Raw genomic sequence first — 22,814 nt, forward strand, 5'->3', positions numbered from 1 at the left:
TTATTCTAGTTAATCCGGAATCAACTTTAACACTTCCTTCTGCTTTTCATGAAATTACATGATTTGTTCCTTTCTGGTTTCTCTCATATTCTCAGTGCCTCTTTGAATTATTTTCTTAATTTGGGTCCTCTTTGGCTAGAATGATTTGTACTTCACGTGTTTGACAACTTCCTCTTTGGTAGCTGTGCCTTGGTTTTTGTTCACTCCATTCAACAGTGCTTACTATGTGCCAGGCACAGTTTAAGCTGCTGGGGATCTAAGAGTAAACAATGCAGTTAAAGATTGAGTTCTCATGGAACTATATTTTAGTAGAGAAGAGAATCAATATGATGCCATGCAACAATCAATGTTGCGAGGACACACAAAGCAGAATGTGGGGACAAAGTGGTGGAGGGTGCTGTTTTAGAGAAAGTGGTCAAGGAAGCTCCTTTTGAAAGCTAAGACATGAGCACAGATTTGAACAAAGTGAAAGAACAAGTCCTGCTGATCTGGAGAAAGTGGGTTCCATGTGGAAGGACTGGCAGGTGCCAAGGCCCTGGGACGGATTAGGCATGGTGTGTGTTCTGGGAACACTGACTGGCCTAGGATGACTGCAGAAAAGGACAAGAGAGAGGGCAGTAGGTAATGTTGGCAATGCTGCCAGAGTCCAAACCCTGAGGCTACTGCAGCCATAGGAAGAGCATGGGTTGTATTCTAAAGGAGGTAAGAAGCCTATGGAAGGTTTGAAGCAGGAGAGTAGCATGATCCAACTCAGTACTTTTAAGAGCCTCACTTTGGCTGGCTAGAAAATAATTTGTAGGCAGGTAAGTAGAAACAGAGAGACCAAATGCAGACTCCAGTTGCAGTGCAGGAAAGAACTGCAAGTGGCCTGGCCTAGGGTGGCAGTGGAGGCAGTGGTGAGAAATGGGCACCTCCTGGATGTGCCCTGAAAGGAGAGTAGTAGGACATGCTGATGGACTGGCAGTCCAGGGGGAGACAGAGTCAGAGATGGCCAAGCAGGAAGTGATGGCTGCGTCTAGGAGGAGCAGTCTTAGGCTGAGCTGGGAAGGCAGGGTGCATGGTGTGCATTCTATCTCAGACACTGGGATTCAGATATTTATATTGAGATGTCTCCATTTCATCCTCACTTCAATATCACAGCCATATTCAACTTCCTAAAATAAAAATTTCAGTCAGCCCCGTATCCATAAACCTTTAACAGAGTTTTATAGTTTGAGTAAACTTTGCACTAAGCCTAGAAGTCAGTTTTTCACTATGACTTCTCTCCTCAACTATCCCCATTTCTTGTTTTTCTATTCCTCATATGCCTGGGAAATAAGAATGTATTCAACAAAATGTTTGTTGACTAAATACAAATATTTGTGTTCATCCTTCATTCTACTCAATAATCACACTCAAACTGATCTTCTCAATGAAGTCTTTCCCAATCACATGGACTATATTACTCTTTCTCTACTCTGTTCTCCTTCCCAGTGGTATGTTAATGAATGTTAAACAGTTCTCAGAAAAGCAAAGCCCTGATTTGTAGAATTTGCTAATGTATGTGCTGTAAACACCCACACCACAGATGACTGCAAACCATCAACAGGATGTCCCTGAATACAGAGCTGGGAGGACATGAACACAATCAGCTATCGTGATCTGGGAGGAGCCAGTTCCAGCACACCATTGCTCCCACAGCACAGACTGTCCAGGTCATTTATCAAGTCACTTAGGCATAGTAAATTTTACTGCAGGTATCTGTATATATATCTTCTTCCCACTCGACTGTGAATTCATGGAGGATAAACTATAGTAGATACATAGCTATCACCACCTAAATGACCTTGGGGTCTCAAAGTTAAAAATGGAGGGTCAGATACAAATTAAAATTCCATTTCTGTGTCTGAATAATCTGTGTGTCATACAAATTTCTCAGTCCACTGCCCTGAATGAGGGCACTGGAATATAAAGTCATCATACTGCAACCAAAATAAAATCAGCCTTAACAAAGGTGAAATAAAGGAATATATAATGGTATTAGAGAATCACAAACAGAAAATATGATCACAAAGGACTCCACATAGTTGCTTTTCTTTAGACAATTTGAAGAATAAGAATGCAGTTCTTTTGCTTTAAGAGAATTCTAATGTTCACAACAATAAACCTAGGAAGCATAATTAGTCTTAGACTAAAGTGTAATTACTGGAAAGAAAAAATGAACACAATAAAATATTAAAAGGAAACCAAAAGATATTAAATTACAATCCAATTTAAGCACAGAATGAAAATAATAGTGTTCAGAAAAACATCTGATTCAAGAGAAGTAAAATTCTTGTGCTTTTCTTTGACTAGTTTTTGGTAGGCAGGCCATGAAGGTTAGTTTAGATCAGGGGTATCCAACCTGTGGCCCAGAATGGCTATGAATGCAGCCCAACAAAAACTGTGAATTCACTTAAAACCCTTTTTGTGCTCGTCAGTTTTTGTTAATGTTGGCATATTTCATGTGTGGCCTAAGACAACTCTTCTTCCAGAGTGACCCAGAGATGCCAAAGACATCCCTGGTTTAAAGCAAATTTAATTCTTAAGAGTTTAAAATTCACATGAAAGAAATTATTTTACTTCTTCTTTGTTCTAAGTGGGATGAAATACAAGTAAGCTAATGCGCTAACTTGACTCAGTTCACGGAAACAGTTAAAATATATAAAAATGCAGATCTTCTGATACCTTTTATAACATATGCTTCTGCCTAAACCCTGGCCACTACAATTCTATTCCCTACTCTCAATCTTCCAAGTATCTCAACCCCCAAACCACATATGCCTTCCCCAAGTGCAGAGGTGTGTTTGCAGTGCTGGGGTCAGGGGGATGGGTGAGGCCAGCAGCCGTGAAAACAGTGAAATGGTCATGGGGCCCCAGCTGGGAGTGGTGGGTGCGAAAACCAGGGCTTAGCAAGAGTCAGGCAAGTGGTAGCACAGGCTCTAGGAATCCATCTGAAAGAGTCATGAGAACAATATCCAAAGGGCCAAGAAGGAGGAGTCCATTGTCCATTACAAAGTTCCATTAAAAAGGCTGCTGGTCCTGATACAATTTTTTGTCGTCTCGTATGTCTAGAAAGAGTGAAACCTTGCTAACATAATAGCCACTTTCATTTAAATGTGGAATCTTTTTTTCAGTTTTTTCTTAACTTTCTTTAAGAGTAGACAATTATGGAGTGTAAAAGTTATTTCCAGTTTATTTATGGTGAAGTGTATGCCCTATATATTGGAGAAGTGGGGAGGAATAAAGATATTGTTTTTGTAGAAATGGCCTAATGGCACACAGTGGCCCAAGACAGTGTTACCTATTACTGTGGAAGTAATTAATTCCTGGTTATCTTCATATTTATGATTAATCTGCATTGAAGATTGACTAAAAAATTCTGTAAAACTGGCAAAACTGGGGCCAATATGCAATAGATTATTTTATAATACATGAAAATAGAACAAGATGCAAAGCATGATGTGCTCTTACAAATGAACAAGGCAGAACCAACATAAAAAAATAAAAAAGAAAGAAAAGAGAAGCATGGATGAAATCTGACAAGACAGGTTAAATGAATAATGAATAAAATGACTTAATAGAAAATAGGTGGAAGAAGTGGTGGGCTCTCTTTACAGTGTAAAATTCAGTCAAAAAATGTCTATGTTCAATATGTCCTGACTGAAAACCAAGGCAGACTTTTAGGGGTGTTTTTCAGTTTTATGATGTAATTGAAATAGTTAAATCTTCCTAATAGAACATTACAAAGGAGGAACACCACTCTATCCAGTAAAATCTGTCCTTCTAGGTCCCTAAGTGGTGCCCAATTTCTAGTGAGAATTCTTGTTCCATTGTTCTTATTGTTGTGAGTTTCAAAGGTTTCAGGTTTATTCACAAAAGCTCATATATACATATACCCATATACACACGTATGTATATCATTATGACTATAGAATTCCAGACACAAACTAGCAAGCCCCTAGTACTTTGAAGGACACTGCATGTATGTACTTATGTAACAAAATAACTTACAAAAAGTCTATCCTGTTTATTTTGAAATCCATCAGGATCACAAATAGAAAGATAATAGTGGATTCCTAGCACTAAATTACTGAGCTGCTGCTTCTCCAAGTTCTGTGCTGGCTTTTCAACTAGTGACTCATGCAGTCAGTCCTATTTAATTACTGGCTTGGCAGGAGAATGCTAAGAATTCATAAATTCAGAAGTTGTGTAAATGAGTGAAAATTCTTTTGAGAATAGATATAAATGCTCTGGAAATAAGCAAGCATGACATAAGGCAGATTTAAGAATACCACTATGTTTTAAGTGATTTTGAAGTGCAACTGGCAACATCCTGTTGGTAAGGAAGAAGTAAACAGCTCACTTCTGGTATGTGGTTTTAGGCAATCAGAGTACAATAAATAAATTCTATCTTCCACTGTCCAAATGGTATCTAATGGTCTGAAAAAAAGATTTTATACTTTCAAAAAATAAGTGACTTTTCCATTTAAAACCTCTAACGTGTTCAAATTCAGATTTAAAAACTGCAAATGTTTCTCAATATTTAGAACTCTATGTGTAACATAATTAGTACAACTCATAAATTTATAAATATGTCTCCTTGATGTTATACATGTAAAACTTTGAGGGAACACCCTTCTAGTTGTTAGATGAGATGTTGCCTAATTCATGAATCACTTAATTAAAGCAAATTAGAGCTTCAAAAAATTTTAAATCTGCCTCATGGAAAACAGCAAAATAATTACCAATTTGTACTTTTTAATTCCTTCACATTTTTCACTCAGCTCCCCATCCCCCTTCCCTCTCTCTGTCACCATCAGTCTGACCTCTGTATGTATGAGTCTGTTCTATTTCATTTGTTCATTTATTTTGTTTTTAAATTCTACATATAAGCGAAAACATATGTTTGCCATTCTCTGTCTGATTAATTTCACTTAGTATAATACCCTCTAGGTCCATCCATCCTGTAGCAAATTGAAAGAGTTCATTCTTTTTTATGGCTGATTAATATTCCATTGGATATATGTACCACAACTTCTTATCCACTTGGCTAATGATGAACATTTTAAGTAACTGTGTATGCTGTCAAGTGGGTACTTGAAATATCACGGGTACTACTTTGTAAAGTGTATGACTATCTAATCACTGTGGGGTACACCTGAAACTAAAACAAAATAATAATGACTATAAACTATAATTGAAAAATAAAATTCAAGAGAAAAGAACAAAATGAATTAACACAAAATGTTGTATAGTATTTCCCTAGCTAGAGAATGTCAAGGAAAATGAAACTTCATAATGTCCAGACTCTTATTACCTGGTTTAACAGATCTTCTACTTTCTTCTGCCATGAGTCCCTGGCTGCATTTTTCTCACGCTCTTTTAACTGCAGAAGTTGAGACATTGCTGACTTTTTATCCTCTTCGTGTTGAAGTCTTAGCTCTTCACGAAGTTTAGAGCACTCTTGTCTAAAATAAAACAAATGCATTTCCTTTGTAAAGATAATATTTTTCTCAATAACTGCAGTATATTTGTTCACATGTTTCTTAAGTATTTAATAATTAATCCTCAAGAGTCAACTCAGAATAAGAGTTAATTACTTTATAGTTACGGACTATGAATTAAATTGGTAACTTACCCAAGATCATGGATTTATCAATTTTATTAATGGCAGAATAGGTACCAGAACAAATATGTGTTTTGATTTCAGGTTATACTCTACCTATTTTATATTCAAGGAAATGAAATCAGAAAAAAAGCAGTCTGCATTTGAAGGCAAAACCAAAGAATTCCAATTTCTTTGCATCTAATCACAGGAAAAAATTCATGAAAAATGTTGCTACTACGTCTTTAACAGTAATACAGTATAAGCCACAGAGAAAAACATTTTCTGCACATCTGCATTGAAGAGATTACGTTACAGAGTAAAAATTGTACCTGAGATTTTCAGTCCATTTTATTTCTAAGTCATGGGCCATTCTGTCCACTCTGAGCTTCTCCTCTCCTTTCACGGCAGCAAGTGCTTCTTCATGCTGTTGCCTTTCTTGTTCTAGCTCACTCTGAAGAATAAAAACTTCTCAGTAAAGACTAATCTTCAAAAGCACAGACACTGCTGGTTACTTTAAATCAGCAGAATGCATCCATTGTAACTTTTAAGTTCTTATAGCATAACAATTGATAGTGCTATCGATGAATAATTACTTGAGATATTATGACAGTAAAACAAATGGTACACATTTTATAATTTAAATGTCCCCATGTAAACTTTTATTAAGGTTTATAATTTTAAAACTATTATATTTTATTTTTAATTTAATCTTTAGTGTATTTTTTACATTGCTATTTAGTCCCCTTATACCTCGCTCCCCCAGTGATCACCACACTGCTGTCCATGTCCATGAGTCCTTTTTCCTTTTTGCTCAATATCTGAACCCTTCACCCTGCCACTGGCTGTCATCCTGTTTTCTGTCTATTTAAAAATTATTTTAAATAGTTTAAAATCAGCATAATTAAAGATCTTAACTAAATCTTCCATATTATGGGTATGTGACTATTAGACAATTATCTTTACATGTACACACATTACATAGATAAGTTATTCAAATTAATTCATATTCAAAAGTATGCTATTTATTCAAAGCTTAAGCATTATAGCTGTGCCCCACTGACATGATTAAAATAATTATGAGAAATTTAGGCTACTGAGTATTTTCTATTATATAACTTCAAACCAGTGAGACATGTGTTTAGTGTTATGGTAATATGATACCATCTGTATGAAATCCCTCTAGATTAGCATAAATCAAGGGGCTCTCTGGAGCCTGGGCTGGCGGTGACCTTTTTCGGACAACACTGGCAACCATCGTTCCCACCAGCAGTATAACTATTCTTAGGGTACAAGAAAAGAACAGATGATGGTCCATCTTTCTGTTATCACAATGACCCTTTCTGGGTCACCCACTTGCTAAATGCAGTTGTTAAGGAGTATATCCTAAATTAGTGGGAAAGAAGCAAGTCAATGTAGAAACTCCCATTCCATATTGTTGACCTGCCTCTTAAGCAGTAAGTATTGAAAACTGAATTCTGCCATGGTAGCCAACTGTCCTTTTCACTAAGTACTCTGCCTTTGGGAACTATTTTTTTCTACTCCAAGTAACATCAAATAGAGCAGAATTACTTAAAGTGTATTTCTTTCTCCGAATACCCAGTACTTTATCAGGCATTACTGGGGTGGAAAAAGGGGGGGGAAACAAAACCAAAAACAAAACACTCACTCTTAAGGAAATTTCCCAAAAGTTGTGGTAAACTGTGATGCAGCACCTATATTTTCTCAATTAAAACTGTCCAGCAGATCAGCAAATAAATAGTTGAGAGTTTTGCTTAAAATTTGTATTATGTTCCAATACTTGACAGAAGAACAATGAAAACATGAGCAAGGACCTTAAAGAGCTGAAACTGAATCCCTACGTCTAATTCTCAGTGCCAGGACAGGAAGGGGAGGGGAACAAGCAACCAGGGTAAAATGCCCTGAAGGCAGGAAATGGGTGTGAAGCAAAGTGAAGGACCTAGACCCTCCACGGTATCTTATTAAGAAATTTTATATTCTGTCAACATGCGTTAGAAATATCTCAACTTTTTATTTTTAAACACATTTTTACTATTTTGTTTTTTTTACTTAAGTATTGTTGACATCCAATATTGTACCAGTCTCAGGTATACCAGAGTGACTCAACATTTATGCACCTTACAAAATGATAATCGTGATCTAGGTAAGTACCTGTCACCATATTTGCTACTTTAAGATACTATCCTCGTGTTATTTTTGACGATGGATAAAACATCTCAACACAGTTTAGTCAGTTTTATGCCAAAGAATGCTAACACTGAGATTACAGTTAATACATTTGCCATCACAAATATATGAAGTTATATTCTTGTACTAGCTCTAAAATCCAGCCTCCTCCCTGTTATATATTAATGCCCTGTTACATATTCACATAGCCTCTAGGGACACATAAACAGAAGGAAGAAAAGATTCAAAAAGAATCAAATAGTCTGATTATTTTGCCATAGAATTTAAAAATAGAACTTAATTAGTATTCAAAGCATATATAAAATATAATTATATCTCAGATGAGATATAAGTAGAATTATATATATGCACTACACACAAGCTATATCTACTAAAGTTTCTTGTTTCTATGCATTTTTTTTTTGCTTCGGATTTTATTTATTTATTTTTAGAGAGAGAGGAAGAGAAACATCGATGTCAGAAGCATTAATCAGTAACGCTCGTACATGCCCCCCCTGGGAACCTAACCCACAACCCAGGCCTGTGCTGTGCCTGGGAATTGAACCAACAACTTTACACTTTGCAGGACAACACCCAAGCAACTGAGCTACACCAGTCAGTGGTTTATATGCTTTTGAAGTGGAATCAATTCTAACCTAAAGAAAAAATTGAAATATTAAATAAAAGGCAACATTTCCTGTGGGCTTACTGTTTTGCTAAGCACTGTTCTATAAATGTTTTATCTCATTTAATTACTACCAGAGTGGTGTGAAGTGTATTATTCCCTGCCGCCCGCATCTCCAGCATTGATCTGATGAGGAAATTGAGGCTTAGAATAAATAACATGCCAAACATTACACACTAAGTTGTGGGTCCTGAATTCATATCCAATGACTTCAGAGTCCACACTCTAATTTACCTCTCTGAACGAAAAAGTAAGAAGATCTCCCTATTATTCCCGTTGCTTTATGGATTCTTTTCTCTCCTAAGGCAGTCTAAATATTCGCTCTGCTCCATGAGAATGGAAGGGGAAGGACAGAACTTTCTGAAACAGGATGTCACAGAGAATCACTCAGTTGCTACACAGGATCCCAACTCATACCAGTAAAAGAACTCTGCATACTAGTTGTTACGGGTTGGACTGTGCCTCCAAAATATATGGAGACGTCCTAACCTCAGTGCTCAGAATGTGACCATATTTGGAAACAGTGCCAGTACAGACGTAGTGAGTTAAGATGAAGACATACTGGAGCAGGGTGAGCCCTTCATTCAGTAAGACTGGTGTCCTTACAAGATGTGAGGACACAGGGAGGACTGCATGTGAAGACAGAAGAGAGTAAAGTGATGCTGCCATAAGACAAGGAAAGCCTTGGGCTACTATGAGCTGCAAAAGGCAAGGAAGGATCTTCCCTTAGAGGTTTAAGAGGAAGAATGGCCCTGACAACATCTTGATTTATACTTTCAGCTTCCAGAACTGCTTCCTGTTGTGTTAAGCGACCCAGACTTGAGGTACTTGGTTACCGCAGCCCTAGGAAACTAATACACTAAATTATATGCAATGGGATGTTTACAATAACCTTGAAGTGACTAAATTATATTTTTACCTTGCTGATGTCTAGGTTACAGCAGGATTATGAAATTACCTCAACATTTAACAGAGCCTCCTTGGTCTCCTTCAGCCTGCCTTTAGTCGAGTCAAGCTCACTTTGAAGTCTTTCCTGGGAGTCCTGGAGACTGGCAATGAGTCCTTCGGCGGAGCCCAGACCTTGTTCGCTTTTCCTCACCAGATCTTGGAGGCGGCCAATCTGCAAGTTAATAGAGTACTTTCAATACACTGCATTGTATTCCACTAGCAAAACCTCTCATTTGTTTTCCTAAAGTCTTCTCTTTAGTTGTAATTTTACTGAACAGATCTTTCTTGATGAATTTAGAAGAAGCACTCAAATAATCATTATGGCCTTCAAGTGCTGATTTTTGAAAAGACCTTCCTATTTATGATTTCCCCCTTTCGTGACAACCATAGAAATAAATGCATATATCTCAAGCTCTTGGTTTAAAAAAGGGAACTGCTGGTTCTATTATATTACCAAATACCTATAAAAAAGAATTAAAGCAAGATTAAGACTTTTTTTGAAGTTGAGAAAAAAAGGTACCTTTTGATAAAAATATTTTTTAAAACTGATTTATAAAATTGAATCACATACTTCATTTGAGCCCAGTTCTGCTATTTATAAAGTTGATAAGCTCAGGTCAATATTGATAAGCTGGTTAAATGCATCATTAATTACAGTAACTTACGATTTCATACAAAATTTGTCTCATGCAACTGTTAATAGCTGAATTGATATACTCTTGAAATTAGGAGCTAATAGACAATTTGTTAAATAAGCAGATCAAATACCCTCAGATTATAAAAACTAAAATCAATAGATGAAATACTATCTCTAGAGATAACAATAGAGAAACAGGTAAATCTTCGCTATGGAAGTATTTCAAAGCACAGAGAAAATGGGGAACTTTCCACCTCATTTACTGAGGTTGGTGCCCCTATGTGGATATTAACTAGGTCTAATGCTGCCATCACCAGCATTATTCAGGATAGCATATGGGGTGTTGGCGCTTGTCTGCAGGGAGAGGAGACAGGAGGGCCTCGTGCTCTCCTGTCTCTATACTCTAATAATACTCTAAATTATCTAGGAAAATATCATGAAGTAAAAATTTCATTTTTATATAACTGCCAAGCCTATCAAAACTATAAAAATGAACACTAGTAAAATTTAAAAGCAGCTGAATATTTCTTGTGGTAAATAAAGACATCACAAAGGAAACTATGAACATTGTCCTCCAACCCTCTCTGATCCACAGCTCCCTCCCGCTTGCACGAGGCCCTCCTGTCTCCTCTCCCTGCAGACAAGCGCCAACACCCCATATGCTATCCTGAATAATGCTGGTGATGGCAGCATTAGACCTAGTTAATATCCACATAGGGGCACCAACCTCAGTAAATGAGGTGGGAAGTTCCCCATTTTCTCTGTGCTTTGAAATACTTCCATAGCGAAGATTTACCTGTTTCTTCAAAATTTAGTAAAATTCATCCATTCAACTCCTCTGGGCCTAGTCCCTCTCTAGATACATGTTGGACTATTTAATTTCTTTTGTAGTTATGACTGGGTTGTCTAGGTTGTTCAACTAATTTGAGTCACTTTAGAAATTTAAATTTTCATATATACATATCTTTTTCCTAATTTTTAAAATGAATGGCTTATCCATATATAGTATTCATTTCATTTACATGTTTTAAATGTTATCTGTCATTGTTTTATGACTCCTTTCTCTATTCTATAGCGCTAACTTGTATCTTCTCTACTTTTTGTGTTGATCTTGCTTGCCATAAAAGTGTATCACAGCAGTGACTGGATGAAAGACTGGATGTAAGGAGAGGTGGCTGTAACAGACTTGACAGAGTACTGACCTTAGCAGAAACTCTAGTTTCAAGTTCTGGGTTGGTCACCATAAAATAGAAGCAATAATACCTACCTTACAGAGTTATTATAATTAAATTTAAAGATACATGGGAAAAAAAATCTCTAACTAGAAAGCAACATACAAATATTGGGTACTGCCAATAAGGAAGAAACACTCAAATTTCTCAACATGGAGAGTTTTCTTCCACAAACCAGAAAATTTTCAGATAAGAATTACATGTACAAATGAAATAGATAAAAAAAACTTACAGAGAACAGTATTGTAGTTACTACATAAGTAAATAGATCTATTCAAGAAACTAAGACTTTAGAGACAGAACAAATGTTTGTTTAAACAGGCAAAAATTTTAAAATTATGCATAATTAAATATAATAAGCAAATAATGTGATAAGCATAACTGATTAAAGTTTGTTTTCTAAAAGGCAGTAAAAATGAACACGTGTGGAACACGTCTGCTGTCTTCCGATACCCAAACCTCCCTTTGTCGTTTGTGGAACCCACTCTGCTCCCTGGGGTCCACGCAGCCTCAGCAGGGCTTCCTCCAGACTGCCTGGGATTCTGGTTTTATCCACTTACTACGTGACTTTGGCAAGTTACATAAATTCTGGGGACTTAGGAAAAACTACATAAAACAATGCTTGGGGCATAGTAAGAACTAAGTAAAAATGTATTATTATTATAGTGGCTATCACACTCCATCTACACAGGCATCACTCCAATTCCTAGAAACCCCTTGTGCTTCAGGGCCTTTGTATAAGTTTTCCTTGGTTTATTCTTCTGGCGAGCCCCACGTTAATCACTTATCACTGTTTTGTAATATGTGTCAGACTTGTAATTACTTGTTTCCACATATGTCTCTCTCCATACAGCACAGACCGTATCTGACTTATTCACCACTGTAACCACAGTGTACAATGCAGTGCTTTGGTACCTAATACCACTCAATATTTATTAAACAAGTAAGTCAATAACCGAAAAAGTTTGTATATTTTACTAACAATTAAATCTTTTTTCATTTCAATCTGTAAATATTTCACTCCTAAAAGGACCTTTGATGCCTTCACTTTCTTGACCTTGTACGCAATCCCCCTCAACTCTGGTAGCAGCCCCAGAGAATGGAAAGAAGAGTAAAGATGCTTCTGTGTGGATTAGGAAAGGATTCCTATTCCTCTAGAAGACAGAATTCTACAGAAATTTAAGTTGTTTCAAAATTTCTTCCACAATAAACAGTGCTGAGATTATGTCAGTAATCCTTAAATTAATTGCTTTGGTTAAATACACAGAAATGAAACTGCTGAGTCAAAGGACATGCCCATCTTTAAGGGTTTTACATATGCTGCTAAATTCCTTTCCAAGAAAATTGTATGTGCTCTGGCTGGTGGAGCTCAGTGGATAGGGCGCCTGCCTATGACCTGAGGGGTCACAGGTTCAATTCCTGGCCAGGGCACATGCCTGGGTTGCAGGCCCGGTCCCCGTCTGGGCGTGTACAAGAGGCACCCATCAATGTTTCTCTCTCACTTCAGTGTTTCTCTCCCTCTCTTCTCTTCTATCTAAAAATAAGTAAATAAAATCTAAAAACAGAAAATTGTATGATTTTATATTCTCATCAGTAGCTTTTAAGTGCTTATTTCTTTACCCTCATCAACACTACTTGGCCTCATGTAATTTTTTAATCATTATTAATTTGATGGTAATGAAAACAACATCTCACTGATTTAATTTCCAGTTTTGAAACTGTCGTGATCTTAAATTATTTTTATTTTTTTAGCCCACTAAAAATGTGTCTTTTTTTTCTTACTGTTTAAAAAATTCTTAAGGTATTAAGGACATGAATTTTTGTTACTTATGCAATTTGCCAACCACTTTATTCCATCCTCCTAGTTTTTCCTCTCTCGTAATTTTTCTTTGATGTGTTTTAATATATGGAAATCTGTACAAATAGTCTATGTTTTTAATTCATGGCTTTGCTATCATGTTTCAAAAGGCCTTAATTGTCTTAAGATTTGTCACCTGTATTTTCATATTTTATTTATACTCATAGTCAGGATTTGCTATTACAATTCAATCCTTTGCCCATCTGGAACTTTTTTGCTATAAGTATACACACACACACAGTCTTAAAAGAGCCCTCTTACCCACTATGACTCAAATTAGACCTAACAACTCTAGCTTCTGTCCTACTTTTCTCCTGAAACTGTAGAATGGGTGTACGAGAGATCCTGCTGCACAGCCCTTTCAGGCCTCACACTCTGACTGCCAAGCATTGTGTGACACTGAGAGGCACTTCTATCCTCTTATGAGTAGCATTTGCTTTCCTGGTTTTCTGATATCCACCAATCTTTGTTCTCATGCTTCTGATTTCGCCTTCTCAGTCTCTTTCCTTGGCCCTATGAAACCAATACTGGTGCTCCTCTTTGTTATTGCAGTCTTCTCATCAGTTACTATTGGGTAAGATCTACTTCAGGGGCTTCAAGGGTCGTCTGAGCTTCAGTGCCAAGCCTGAACTGTCCACTTAGTTCCAGCCTAGATGTCTTGCAGTCCCCTCAAAGTTAGCATATCCAACCAACTCAAGGTCTTGCCATTCCAATGAATTTTTCCTCCTGTAATTCTTATCTTCCAATAGGAGTATCAGCATCTGTCCAAATACTTGAGCTAGATACTTGAGTCACTTTTCTATCAATCACCATATCAAATTCCCTAAATTTTATTTTTGAATAATACCCTCCAGTTCCAGTTTTACTTCCCTAGTCAGGATGCCAATCATTTCTTGCCTGGGCCAATGTAACAGCATCTTAAGTCATCTAGCCAACTCAGACCACCAAACCCTTCCCACACAATTCATCCTCTTGCTGCCACCAGAGCTCTCTTCCCACAATCATCTGATTGTGTGGTTGCTGCTACTCTCTTGCTATCACTTCTTCATTAAGATAAATTCCAAAGTCTTTGTCACAGCACAAGTGTCCCTCACAATTTAGCTTCAACTTTCTTTTCTACTGTATCTTTTGACAAGCCCCATCTCCATCCTGTGGTCAAGTATAGTAGTTCTCAGCTGTGGTCCACTGTGCCTCCAAAGACAGTGTCTGGAGACACTTTTGGTTGTTATGACTTGAGGGGAGAGGGGTGCATGCTGCTGGTATCTAGTGTGCAGAGGCCAGGGATACTACTAAATATCCTAAAGAATTACCTGGCTGAAAACTGTCAGCAGTGCTGATGCTGAGACACCCTGGTGCGCTGAAACTGATTCACTGAGACATTATAACTTCCATACTGATATGACTGTACTTACATTATTCCTCACACCCATACTGTATTTCATCATTCCTATATTTGGCATATTTATATCCTCCTTTAAAAAACATTTTCCATATCACATTTTTAAATTCTCCAATATCACATTCTGTAGAGCTTTTATGAAACCTTTTAGAGATCTTCCTCTGTACTCTAAAAATATATCATATTTATCACTGAATCTTAAAAGCCACTTGAAATTATGAGCTCCTTGACATTTTGTCAAAGTATCCCTACCACCTAGGAGACATGAGGTCAATAAATGTTTCCTAAATCTTAAAAATTGGAATATTACTGGTGTTACTGAACTCTAGTTCCAATTTTTCTGGAGAACAATCTAGTGATAAGTAGTGAGAACTATGAAATTATTCCTACTCTTTGGTCTAGTAATTTAATTTGGGGCAACAGCTAGACAAAAAGTAAAAAAACCTTAAAAGACAAAAGTATTTATAAACCTGATAATTTATCCATTTAGCAGCAAAAACAAAATTCTGATAACCAGGGTTGAGAAATGGCCAACTAGGGTTCCAGGCCCATAAAACATGCCTTGGCTGGTGGTAATCAGGACAAAAGGCTGGCCTTTGGAAAACCCTAACTTGCAACCCTGGCCAGGGTCTTTGCATGATAATCCTTTTACTTAAATAAGAGGAAACCTCCTTAAATTGACCACTATCCATAATTAAAAAATTTAAAATAGTAAATACTCAACAAAGAAAATGTTCAAGCAGCTATGGTAAAGGTGACAGAATTGACAAAATTGACAGAATATAAAGTGAAATAAACAAATCTACCACCATAGTATCAGTTTTAGAAATTGATCGAGAAGATAAAAGTCAAAAAGAAGGAAGAATTTTTTAAGTGAACACCTCGAAATCCTGGTTTAATGAACAGGCACACAGACTGTGGCATATTAAACTGGACGTACCTGGAGCAGCACGGTTCCTTCGTGTGCTGGGGCACAAGGTGAGCAGCCTTAAGAAGTTTCAAAAATTGTTTTTGTCCGATTTCTAACCACAGAGCATTTAAGATTTAAAAAGCATTTCAATCTCACTCAACTCTTTCAGAGAGAAAAGTGAATAAGACCTAATTCATTTTATGAGGCTAGTAATACTTGATTCCAAAACCAGAAAAGGATGTTGTAAAGAAGAAAAAGTACAATGTTACTCAAACCTAGGCTCAAAAATCCTAAAATTAATATTAGCAAACTCAATGTATTATAATATAAAAGGATATATTTCATGGCTAATTAGGATTTATTCTAGAAATCCAACACTGGTATAATATTAGAAAATTGATTAATGTAAGGTACCACATTAAGAAATTAAAGAAAAAAATATAATCTCAATATATGCAGAAAAATCAACATCAATTTGTGATATCTTTTAAATTAAGAAACTAGAATTACAAGAGAATTTTCTAAACCTGATAAAGATCATTTACAAAACAAAGCTTTAAAGAAGCATCATAAAATTAACTGTGAAATGTTGATATTCTTTTTTTTTTAAGATTTTATTTATTTATTTTTAGAGAGGGAAGGGAGGGAGATAGAGAGAAAGAGAGAGAGAGAGAAACATCAATGTGCGGCTGCTGGGGGTCATGGCCTGCAACCCAGGCATGTACCCTGGCTGGGAATTGAACCTGGGACACTTTGGTTCCCAGCCCGCGCTCAATCCACTGAGCTATGCCAGCCAGGGCTGATGTTCTTTTTTAAGAGCAGGAAACAAAACAAGAATGCTACATTGGCTGGTGTGGCTCAGTGGACTGAGTGCCAGCCTGCAAACCAAAGGGTCATCGGTTCGATTCCCAGTCAGGCCACATGCCTGGGTTGCTGACCAGGTCCCCAGTAGGAGGCATGCGAGAGGCAAGCACACATTGCTGTTTCTCTCCCTTTTCCCCTCCCTTCCCTTCTCTCTAAAAATAAATAAATAAAATTAAAAAAAATAAAAGAATGCTTATTATTGCTGGAGAGCCTAGTCAGGAAAGAAAAACAAACAACAACAAAAAGATGTCCCAAGCTGAAGAAAAGGCAGGTAGGTGCACATGGAGAAATAGGCCAGCATATTCTTGGGGAGCCATTCCAACATGGCATCAAAACACTGTCAGAATGCTAAAATAGAACTGCAAATGCATTAAGAAGGAAAATCAATTACAAATTTATTAGAACTCTTTTCAGTGAGATTAGAGTATATACACTTGAAGAATACTTAAAAGCCGTTTAGAACTGAGAGAAGTCCAAGGGATCTTTATGAGAAACACGATTGTAACTAAACTGCTTTCTAATGAGGACAGAACACCATAATTACAAAGACTGTGCTCTGCCAGGAGACGTGTGCAAATGTGCAGCCCATGGGGGATTAACTGGGACAACAGAAGGGAGGCTGTACTGATAATACCAATTCCCACATGATACCTTCTCTGGACAAATGTTTAAATACTTGTGCAATTAAATACTGAGTACAAATTATTTGCCTGCCCATGGGCACTTGTGTGTATATTTCCGTGTGGTTACTGTAAGCATGAACAGAGTGACAAGAAAGCAGGACTTAAAGATAGCTGGGGAAGAAGACTCTAGTCAGGTAGGTACAGCTAACAAGAAGTGTCAAGACAAGAACTTGTTGCAGGAAACCGCAGGAAGGGTGAACTGCAAAAGGAAAAGAGGACAATATTACGAGGCAGTGCTAGGGTACAGCTGGCACAGGGCAATTAAGGGAGAATGGGAAGAAATATAGATATTATGATTTAAATTTTTCTTTACATTTATTTTTTACAACTTTTTGATTTATAACATTGTCTTATATTTTATTCTTAGACTTTTCTAGGATAATACTAATTTCATATACAATTTTAAGGTTACTTTAGATGTCACTATCTAGAACATAGAAAGTCTTTTTTAAATGGAGACAGTAAAGAACATTAGGTCAATGTTTTGCATCTTTTCTTTCCTATACAGTGATATTCTCCTTTGTTTTGTTTTCCTTCCAACAGCACCTTGGTTCTCACGTTTCTGGTAGTAAATTTTTTCCTGGTGAGATACAACCTGGTACTGTGAATAATTCAGCATTATTTTTTGATTACTTTACTCTAGTTATTACTTTCACTGAGGCTCACCTACTTACATAATATTATCAGGTAAGACTTTATCTCTAAAACATAACATAGGTGATAGGCCTAAGGAGTTCTTGCCTCTTGATTGGCTGTATTCAGCTTGTCTTCCAGTTCTCTCTTCAGGTTTTCTAGCTCTTGTTGAAGCTGACTTTTATCTTCTTCCAGATTTAGTTTCTCCTTTTTATATTGTTCCTCCAATTCCTTAAGAAGAAGAATGTTTAAAAAATTAAATTTCAAATATTGTATACTTCATAGGCTCTAAGAAAAAGACTATTCCGTTTATATTTGGCAATTTATTCTCCAAATTAACCTTACCCATAATTAATAGTATCAAAGTTAATAGTAAATCTAATTAATCTGAGAAACTTAAGTGTTATCATTCTGAATAATTAATGATACAGCAGTCAAATGTTTTCAATGGTAAGAATATTTTGTCTAATCAACAAGGATACTGTGGCACTGAATGATACCCTATATCAAATGGAGTTAATTGATATTTACAGAGCATTTCACACCAAAGAAGCAAAATACACATTCCTTTCAAATGCACATGGGTCTTCAAAGATACACAACACGGTAGGACACAAAACAAGCCTCAACAAATTCAAGAAAACTGAAATCATATCAAACATCTTCTGGGATCACAATGGCTTGAAACTAGAAACTAACCTTAAGGAAAAAACTCAAAAACATTCAAATATATGAAGACTGAATAACATGTAATTAAATAATGAATGGGTCAACAATGAGATCAAGGAAGAAATCAAAAAATACCTGGGAACAAATGAAAATGAACAGACAACAGTCCAAAACCTATGTGACACAGCAAAGGCAGTCCTGAGAGGGAAGTTCAAAGCAAACATGCCTACCCTAAGGAAGACAGAAAAGTTCCAAGTAAACAACCTAACCCTACATCTAAAAAACTAGAGGAATGACAACAACAAACCCCAGAACGAGTAGACAGAAGGAAATAATCAAGATCAGAGCAGAGTTAAATAACATAAAGACTAAAAAAAACAATTCAAAGGATCAATGAACATAGGAGTTGGTTCTTCAAAAAGATAAACAAAATTGACAAACCTTTGACCAGACTCATCAAGCAAAAAATAGAGAGGACCCAAATAATAAAATCAGAAATAAAAGAAAAGTAACAACTAATACCACAGAAATGCAAAGGATAATAAGAAATTACTATGAACAACTATATGCCAGAAATTGGACAACCTGGGTGAAGTGGATAAATTTCTAAAAATGTATAACCTTCCAAAACTAATCAAGAAGCAGCAGGAAGCCTGAATAGACCAATAACAACTAGTGAAATTGAAGCAGTAACCAAAAAACTCCTGGCACACAAAAGCCCTGGACCAGGCGGCTTCACAGGAGAATTTTACCAAACATCTATGGAAGAGCTAACTCCTATCCTTCTCAAAATATTCCAAAAATTTCAAGAAGAGTGAAGACTCCCAATCTGTATTTACGAGGCCAGTATTATCCTAATTCCAAAACCAGATAAAGACATAACAAAGAAAGAAAATCACAGGGCAATATCTCTGATGAACACAGATGCTAAAATCCTCAACAAAATATTGGCAAACTGCATCCAGCAATACGTTACAAAGATCATACATGATCTTTGGGATATAGATCCCATGATCAAGTGGGATATATCCCAGGGATGCCAGGATGATACAATATTTGCAAATCAGTATGTGTAATACACCACATAAACAATATGAAGGGCAAAAACCACATGATCATATCAGTAGATGTAGAAAAGCACTTGGTAAAATCCTGCACCCATTTATAACAAAAAACACTCAGCAAAGTGGGAGTAGAGGGAGCACACCTCAACATAATAAAAACCATACACGAGAATCCTACTGCCAACATCATACTCAATGGACAAAAACTAAAAGCTTTTCTCTTAAGATCAGGAATAAGACAAGAATGTCCACTTTCACCACTCTTTCTCAATATAGTACTAGAAGTTCTAGCACAGCGATCAGACAAGAAAAAGAAATAAAAGGTACCCTAACTGGAAAGAAGTAAAACTGTCATTATTTGCAGATGACATGATAATGTACATAGAAAACCCTGTAGTCTCCAACAAAAAACTACTCAACCTAGTAAGTCAATTTGGCAAAATAGCAGGATACGAAGTCAATATTCAGAAATTGATAGCATGTTTGCACACCAACAATGAACTATAAGAAACAAAAGACTAGAGGGAAAAATCCCATTTACTACAGCAACAAGAAAAATAACTAGGCATAAGTTTAACTAAGGTGGTAAAAGACTTGTACTCGGAAAACTAGAGAACACTGAAGAAAAAAACTGAGTAAGATACAAATAAATGGAGACATACACAATGCTCATGGATTAGAAGAATTAACATCATTAAAATGTCCATACTATCCAAAGCAATCTATAGGTTCAACATAATTCCTATTAAAATACCAATGGCATATTTTATTGATATACAGCAAATATTCCAAAAATTTACATAGAACCAAAAAAGACCCCAAATAGCCTCAGTAATCTTGAGAATGAAGAACAAAGTTAGAGGGATCACAATACCTAAAACTATACTACAAGACCACTGTAATCAAAACAGCATGGTACTGACACAAGAATAGACACATAGATCAACGGAACAGAATAGAGAGCCCAGAAATAAATCCATGTCTCTATGGTCAATTAATATTTGACAAAGGTAGCATGAGCATACAATGGAGTAAAAATAGTCTCTTGAACTGGACTGGTACATGCAAAAAAAACAAATCTAGACTACCAACCTACACCATACACCAGAATAAATTCAAAATGGATAAAAGACTTAAATATAAGTCATGATACCATGAAAGTCCTAGTGGAAGACACAGGCAGTAAAATTTCAGATATTCAACATAACAATATATTTGCTGGTATACCTCTTAGGGTGAGGGAAATAAGTGAAAAAATAGACAAATGGGACTATATCAAATTTAAAAGCTTCTGTACAGCTAAAGAAACCATCATCAAGAAGAAAAGGGAACCCACTGCAGAGGAGAACATATTTGCCTATGACACATCAGACAAGGGTTTAATCTCTAAAATATATAAAGAACTCATACAACTCAATAGCAAGAAACAAATAAAGCAATTAAAAATGTGCAAAGAACCTGAACAGACACTTTTCCAAGGAGGACATACAGAGGGCTCACAGACATATGAAAAAATGCTCAACATCACTAGCCATCACAGACACACAAATAAAACCATAATGAGCTACCACCTCACACCTGTCAGAATGGTTACCATTAATAAATCAACAAACAACAAGCGCCGGTGAGGATGTGGAGAAAAGAGAGCCCTAGTGCATTGTTGGTGGGAATGCAGACTGGTGTAGCCACTTTGGAAAAGAGTATGGAATTTCCTCAAAAAATTAAAAATGGAACTGTCTTTTGACCCAGTGATTCCACTGCTGGGAATATACCCTAAGAGTCCTAATAAACTCAAAAGAACTTACACACCCCAGCGTTCATAGCAATGCTATTTACAACCATCTGTGTGCCCACCAGTAGATGGTGGATCAAAAGACTGTAGTACATTTATACAATGGAACACTATGCAGCAGAAAGAAGAATTCCTACCTTTTGTGATAGCATAGTTTGAACTGGAGACTATTATGCTAAGTGAAATAAGCCAATGAGTGAAAGACAAATACTATATGATTTCAGTTATAAGAGGAATCTAATGAAGAAAATATACTAACAAGGAAAATAGAACCAGAAGCATGAAAACATGGAACGAACTGACAGCAGCAGAGGGGGGATGGGGACAATGATAGAAAGAAAGGGAAGGGTCTAGTCAAAGAACATACAGGAATGACCCACGGACATGGACAATGGTGTGGGGTTTGACTGTGGGAGCAGTGGGTGGGCTGGACAGAGGAGGGCAAAGGGGCAAAACTGGGACAACTGTAATAGAATAACAAATACAAACAAATGTGTCTAGATAAAGTTGCAGTCAAAAAACCAGAAGTATGTAATATAAATGATAATTTGATGAGATAAAGAAAAAATTCTGTCTTTTAAATTCATAATTCTTTTTTATTTACATTTTGAAAAAAGTTCAGTAACATTCTTGAACTCAGTGCTCAACTGGAATATAGTGAAGAATTAATGAGTATAGAATCGAGACATCTGAAGAGCAATACCAGTAAAACTGATACTTCCTCAAGAACACCTATTTGCCAGGCATGTATTTAATACCTGTGATACAAATGCAATAAGACATGGTGCCTGTTTTTAATAAGCTCATGGTATCAAGCAATTAAAGGATATGCAATTAAAATGTGATGTAGGTAAGTTCTCGCTTAGTGGGGAAACCTTCATAGAGAAGCAATTCCTAAGTACATTCCGAAGGAGTGCACCAAGCAAGAGGGAAATATAAAGTTCTAGGTAGAAGGAAAAGCATGTCCAACAACCCACGGAGGCACAAAAGAGCACGGTATATTCCTAGTAGTTTAATACTTTAGAGAAGTAAGGTTGGAAGAGTAAAAATTAGGGTTCTTTGTCGGGAGTCCCCAAGACGTGATGTGGCGGTTAAATGCCTCAGGATCTGATACCTGAGATCTGAGTTGAAGGTCTGACTGATTCTTCCTTGTTGCATGAGCCTGAGCAAGCATTTAACCTCTCTGTGCCCCCATCTCCTCTTCTGTAAAATGGGTATTGCAGTGTTACAAGGATTAAATGAAAAAGAGATTAAATGCAAAACATCATTTCAGTGTCTGGCACACAGTGAGAAATACTAATACTTAATATTTATTTATCACTACATGCCAGGACATGTCTGGGTTCTTAACACTTTATCTCACTTAACCATCTCAGGAACATTATAAGATGGGTCTTATCTTTGTCTGTCAGATGAGGAGCCCAAAGCATAATAGCATTGGGGCCCAAGATTAAGCAGTTAGGAAGCAAAGAGGCTCAGTGTTAAGACCCAAAATCTGTCAGACACCTTGCTTTTTCTACTATGTGATATTGTCATTGTATTACTATCAGAAGTTGATGATTTAATTGAGCAGAAACAAAACAAATCCTCTTCCCAGGGAAGAAAACTGCAGATAAGAGAGTCAGCA

At 36.6% G+C, this 22,814-nt stretch overlaps 1 protein-coding gene across 8 annotated transcripts in view; it reads right to left on the bottom strand.

The window, feature by feature from the left end:
• The window catches only part of FAM184A (family with sequence similarity 184 member A), a 111,249-nt gene that overhangs the window by 42,990 nt on the left and 45,445 nt on the right, over positions 1-22,814 (bottom strand). For all 8 annotated transcript variants that reach the window (XR_006786097.1, XM_045842518.1, XM_045842517.1 and 5 more), the window contains 4 exons: positions 17,771-17,893; positions 9,457-9,618; positions 5,959-6,080; positions 5,339-5,489 (listed from right to left, as the gene is read on the bottom strand). Coding sequence is in view for 7 of the 8 variants with exons in the window: in XM_045842518.1 (XP_045698474.1) it covers positions 5,339-5,489; positions 5,959-6,080; positions 9,457-9,618; positions 17,771-17,893 (558 nt within the window). In the remaining variant the exon portion in view is untranslated. The remainder of the gene's footprint in view (positions 1-5,338; positions 5,490-5,958; positions 6,081-9,456; positions 9,619-17,770; positions 17,894-22,814) is intronic.

The sequence above is a fragment of the Phyllostomus hastatus genome, unplaced genomic scaffold (genome assembly GCF_019186645.2).
Source record: "Phyllostomus hastatus isolate PE091 unplaced genomic scaffold, TTU_PhHast_1.1 phas_contig_40, whole genome shotgun sequence".
In the NCBI taxonomy this organism is placed as follows: domain Eukaryota; kingdom Metazoa; phylum Chordata; class Mammalia; order Chiroptera; family Phyllostomidae; genus Phyllostomus; species Phyllostomus hastatus.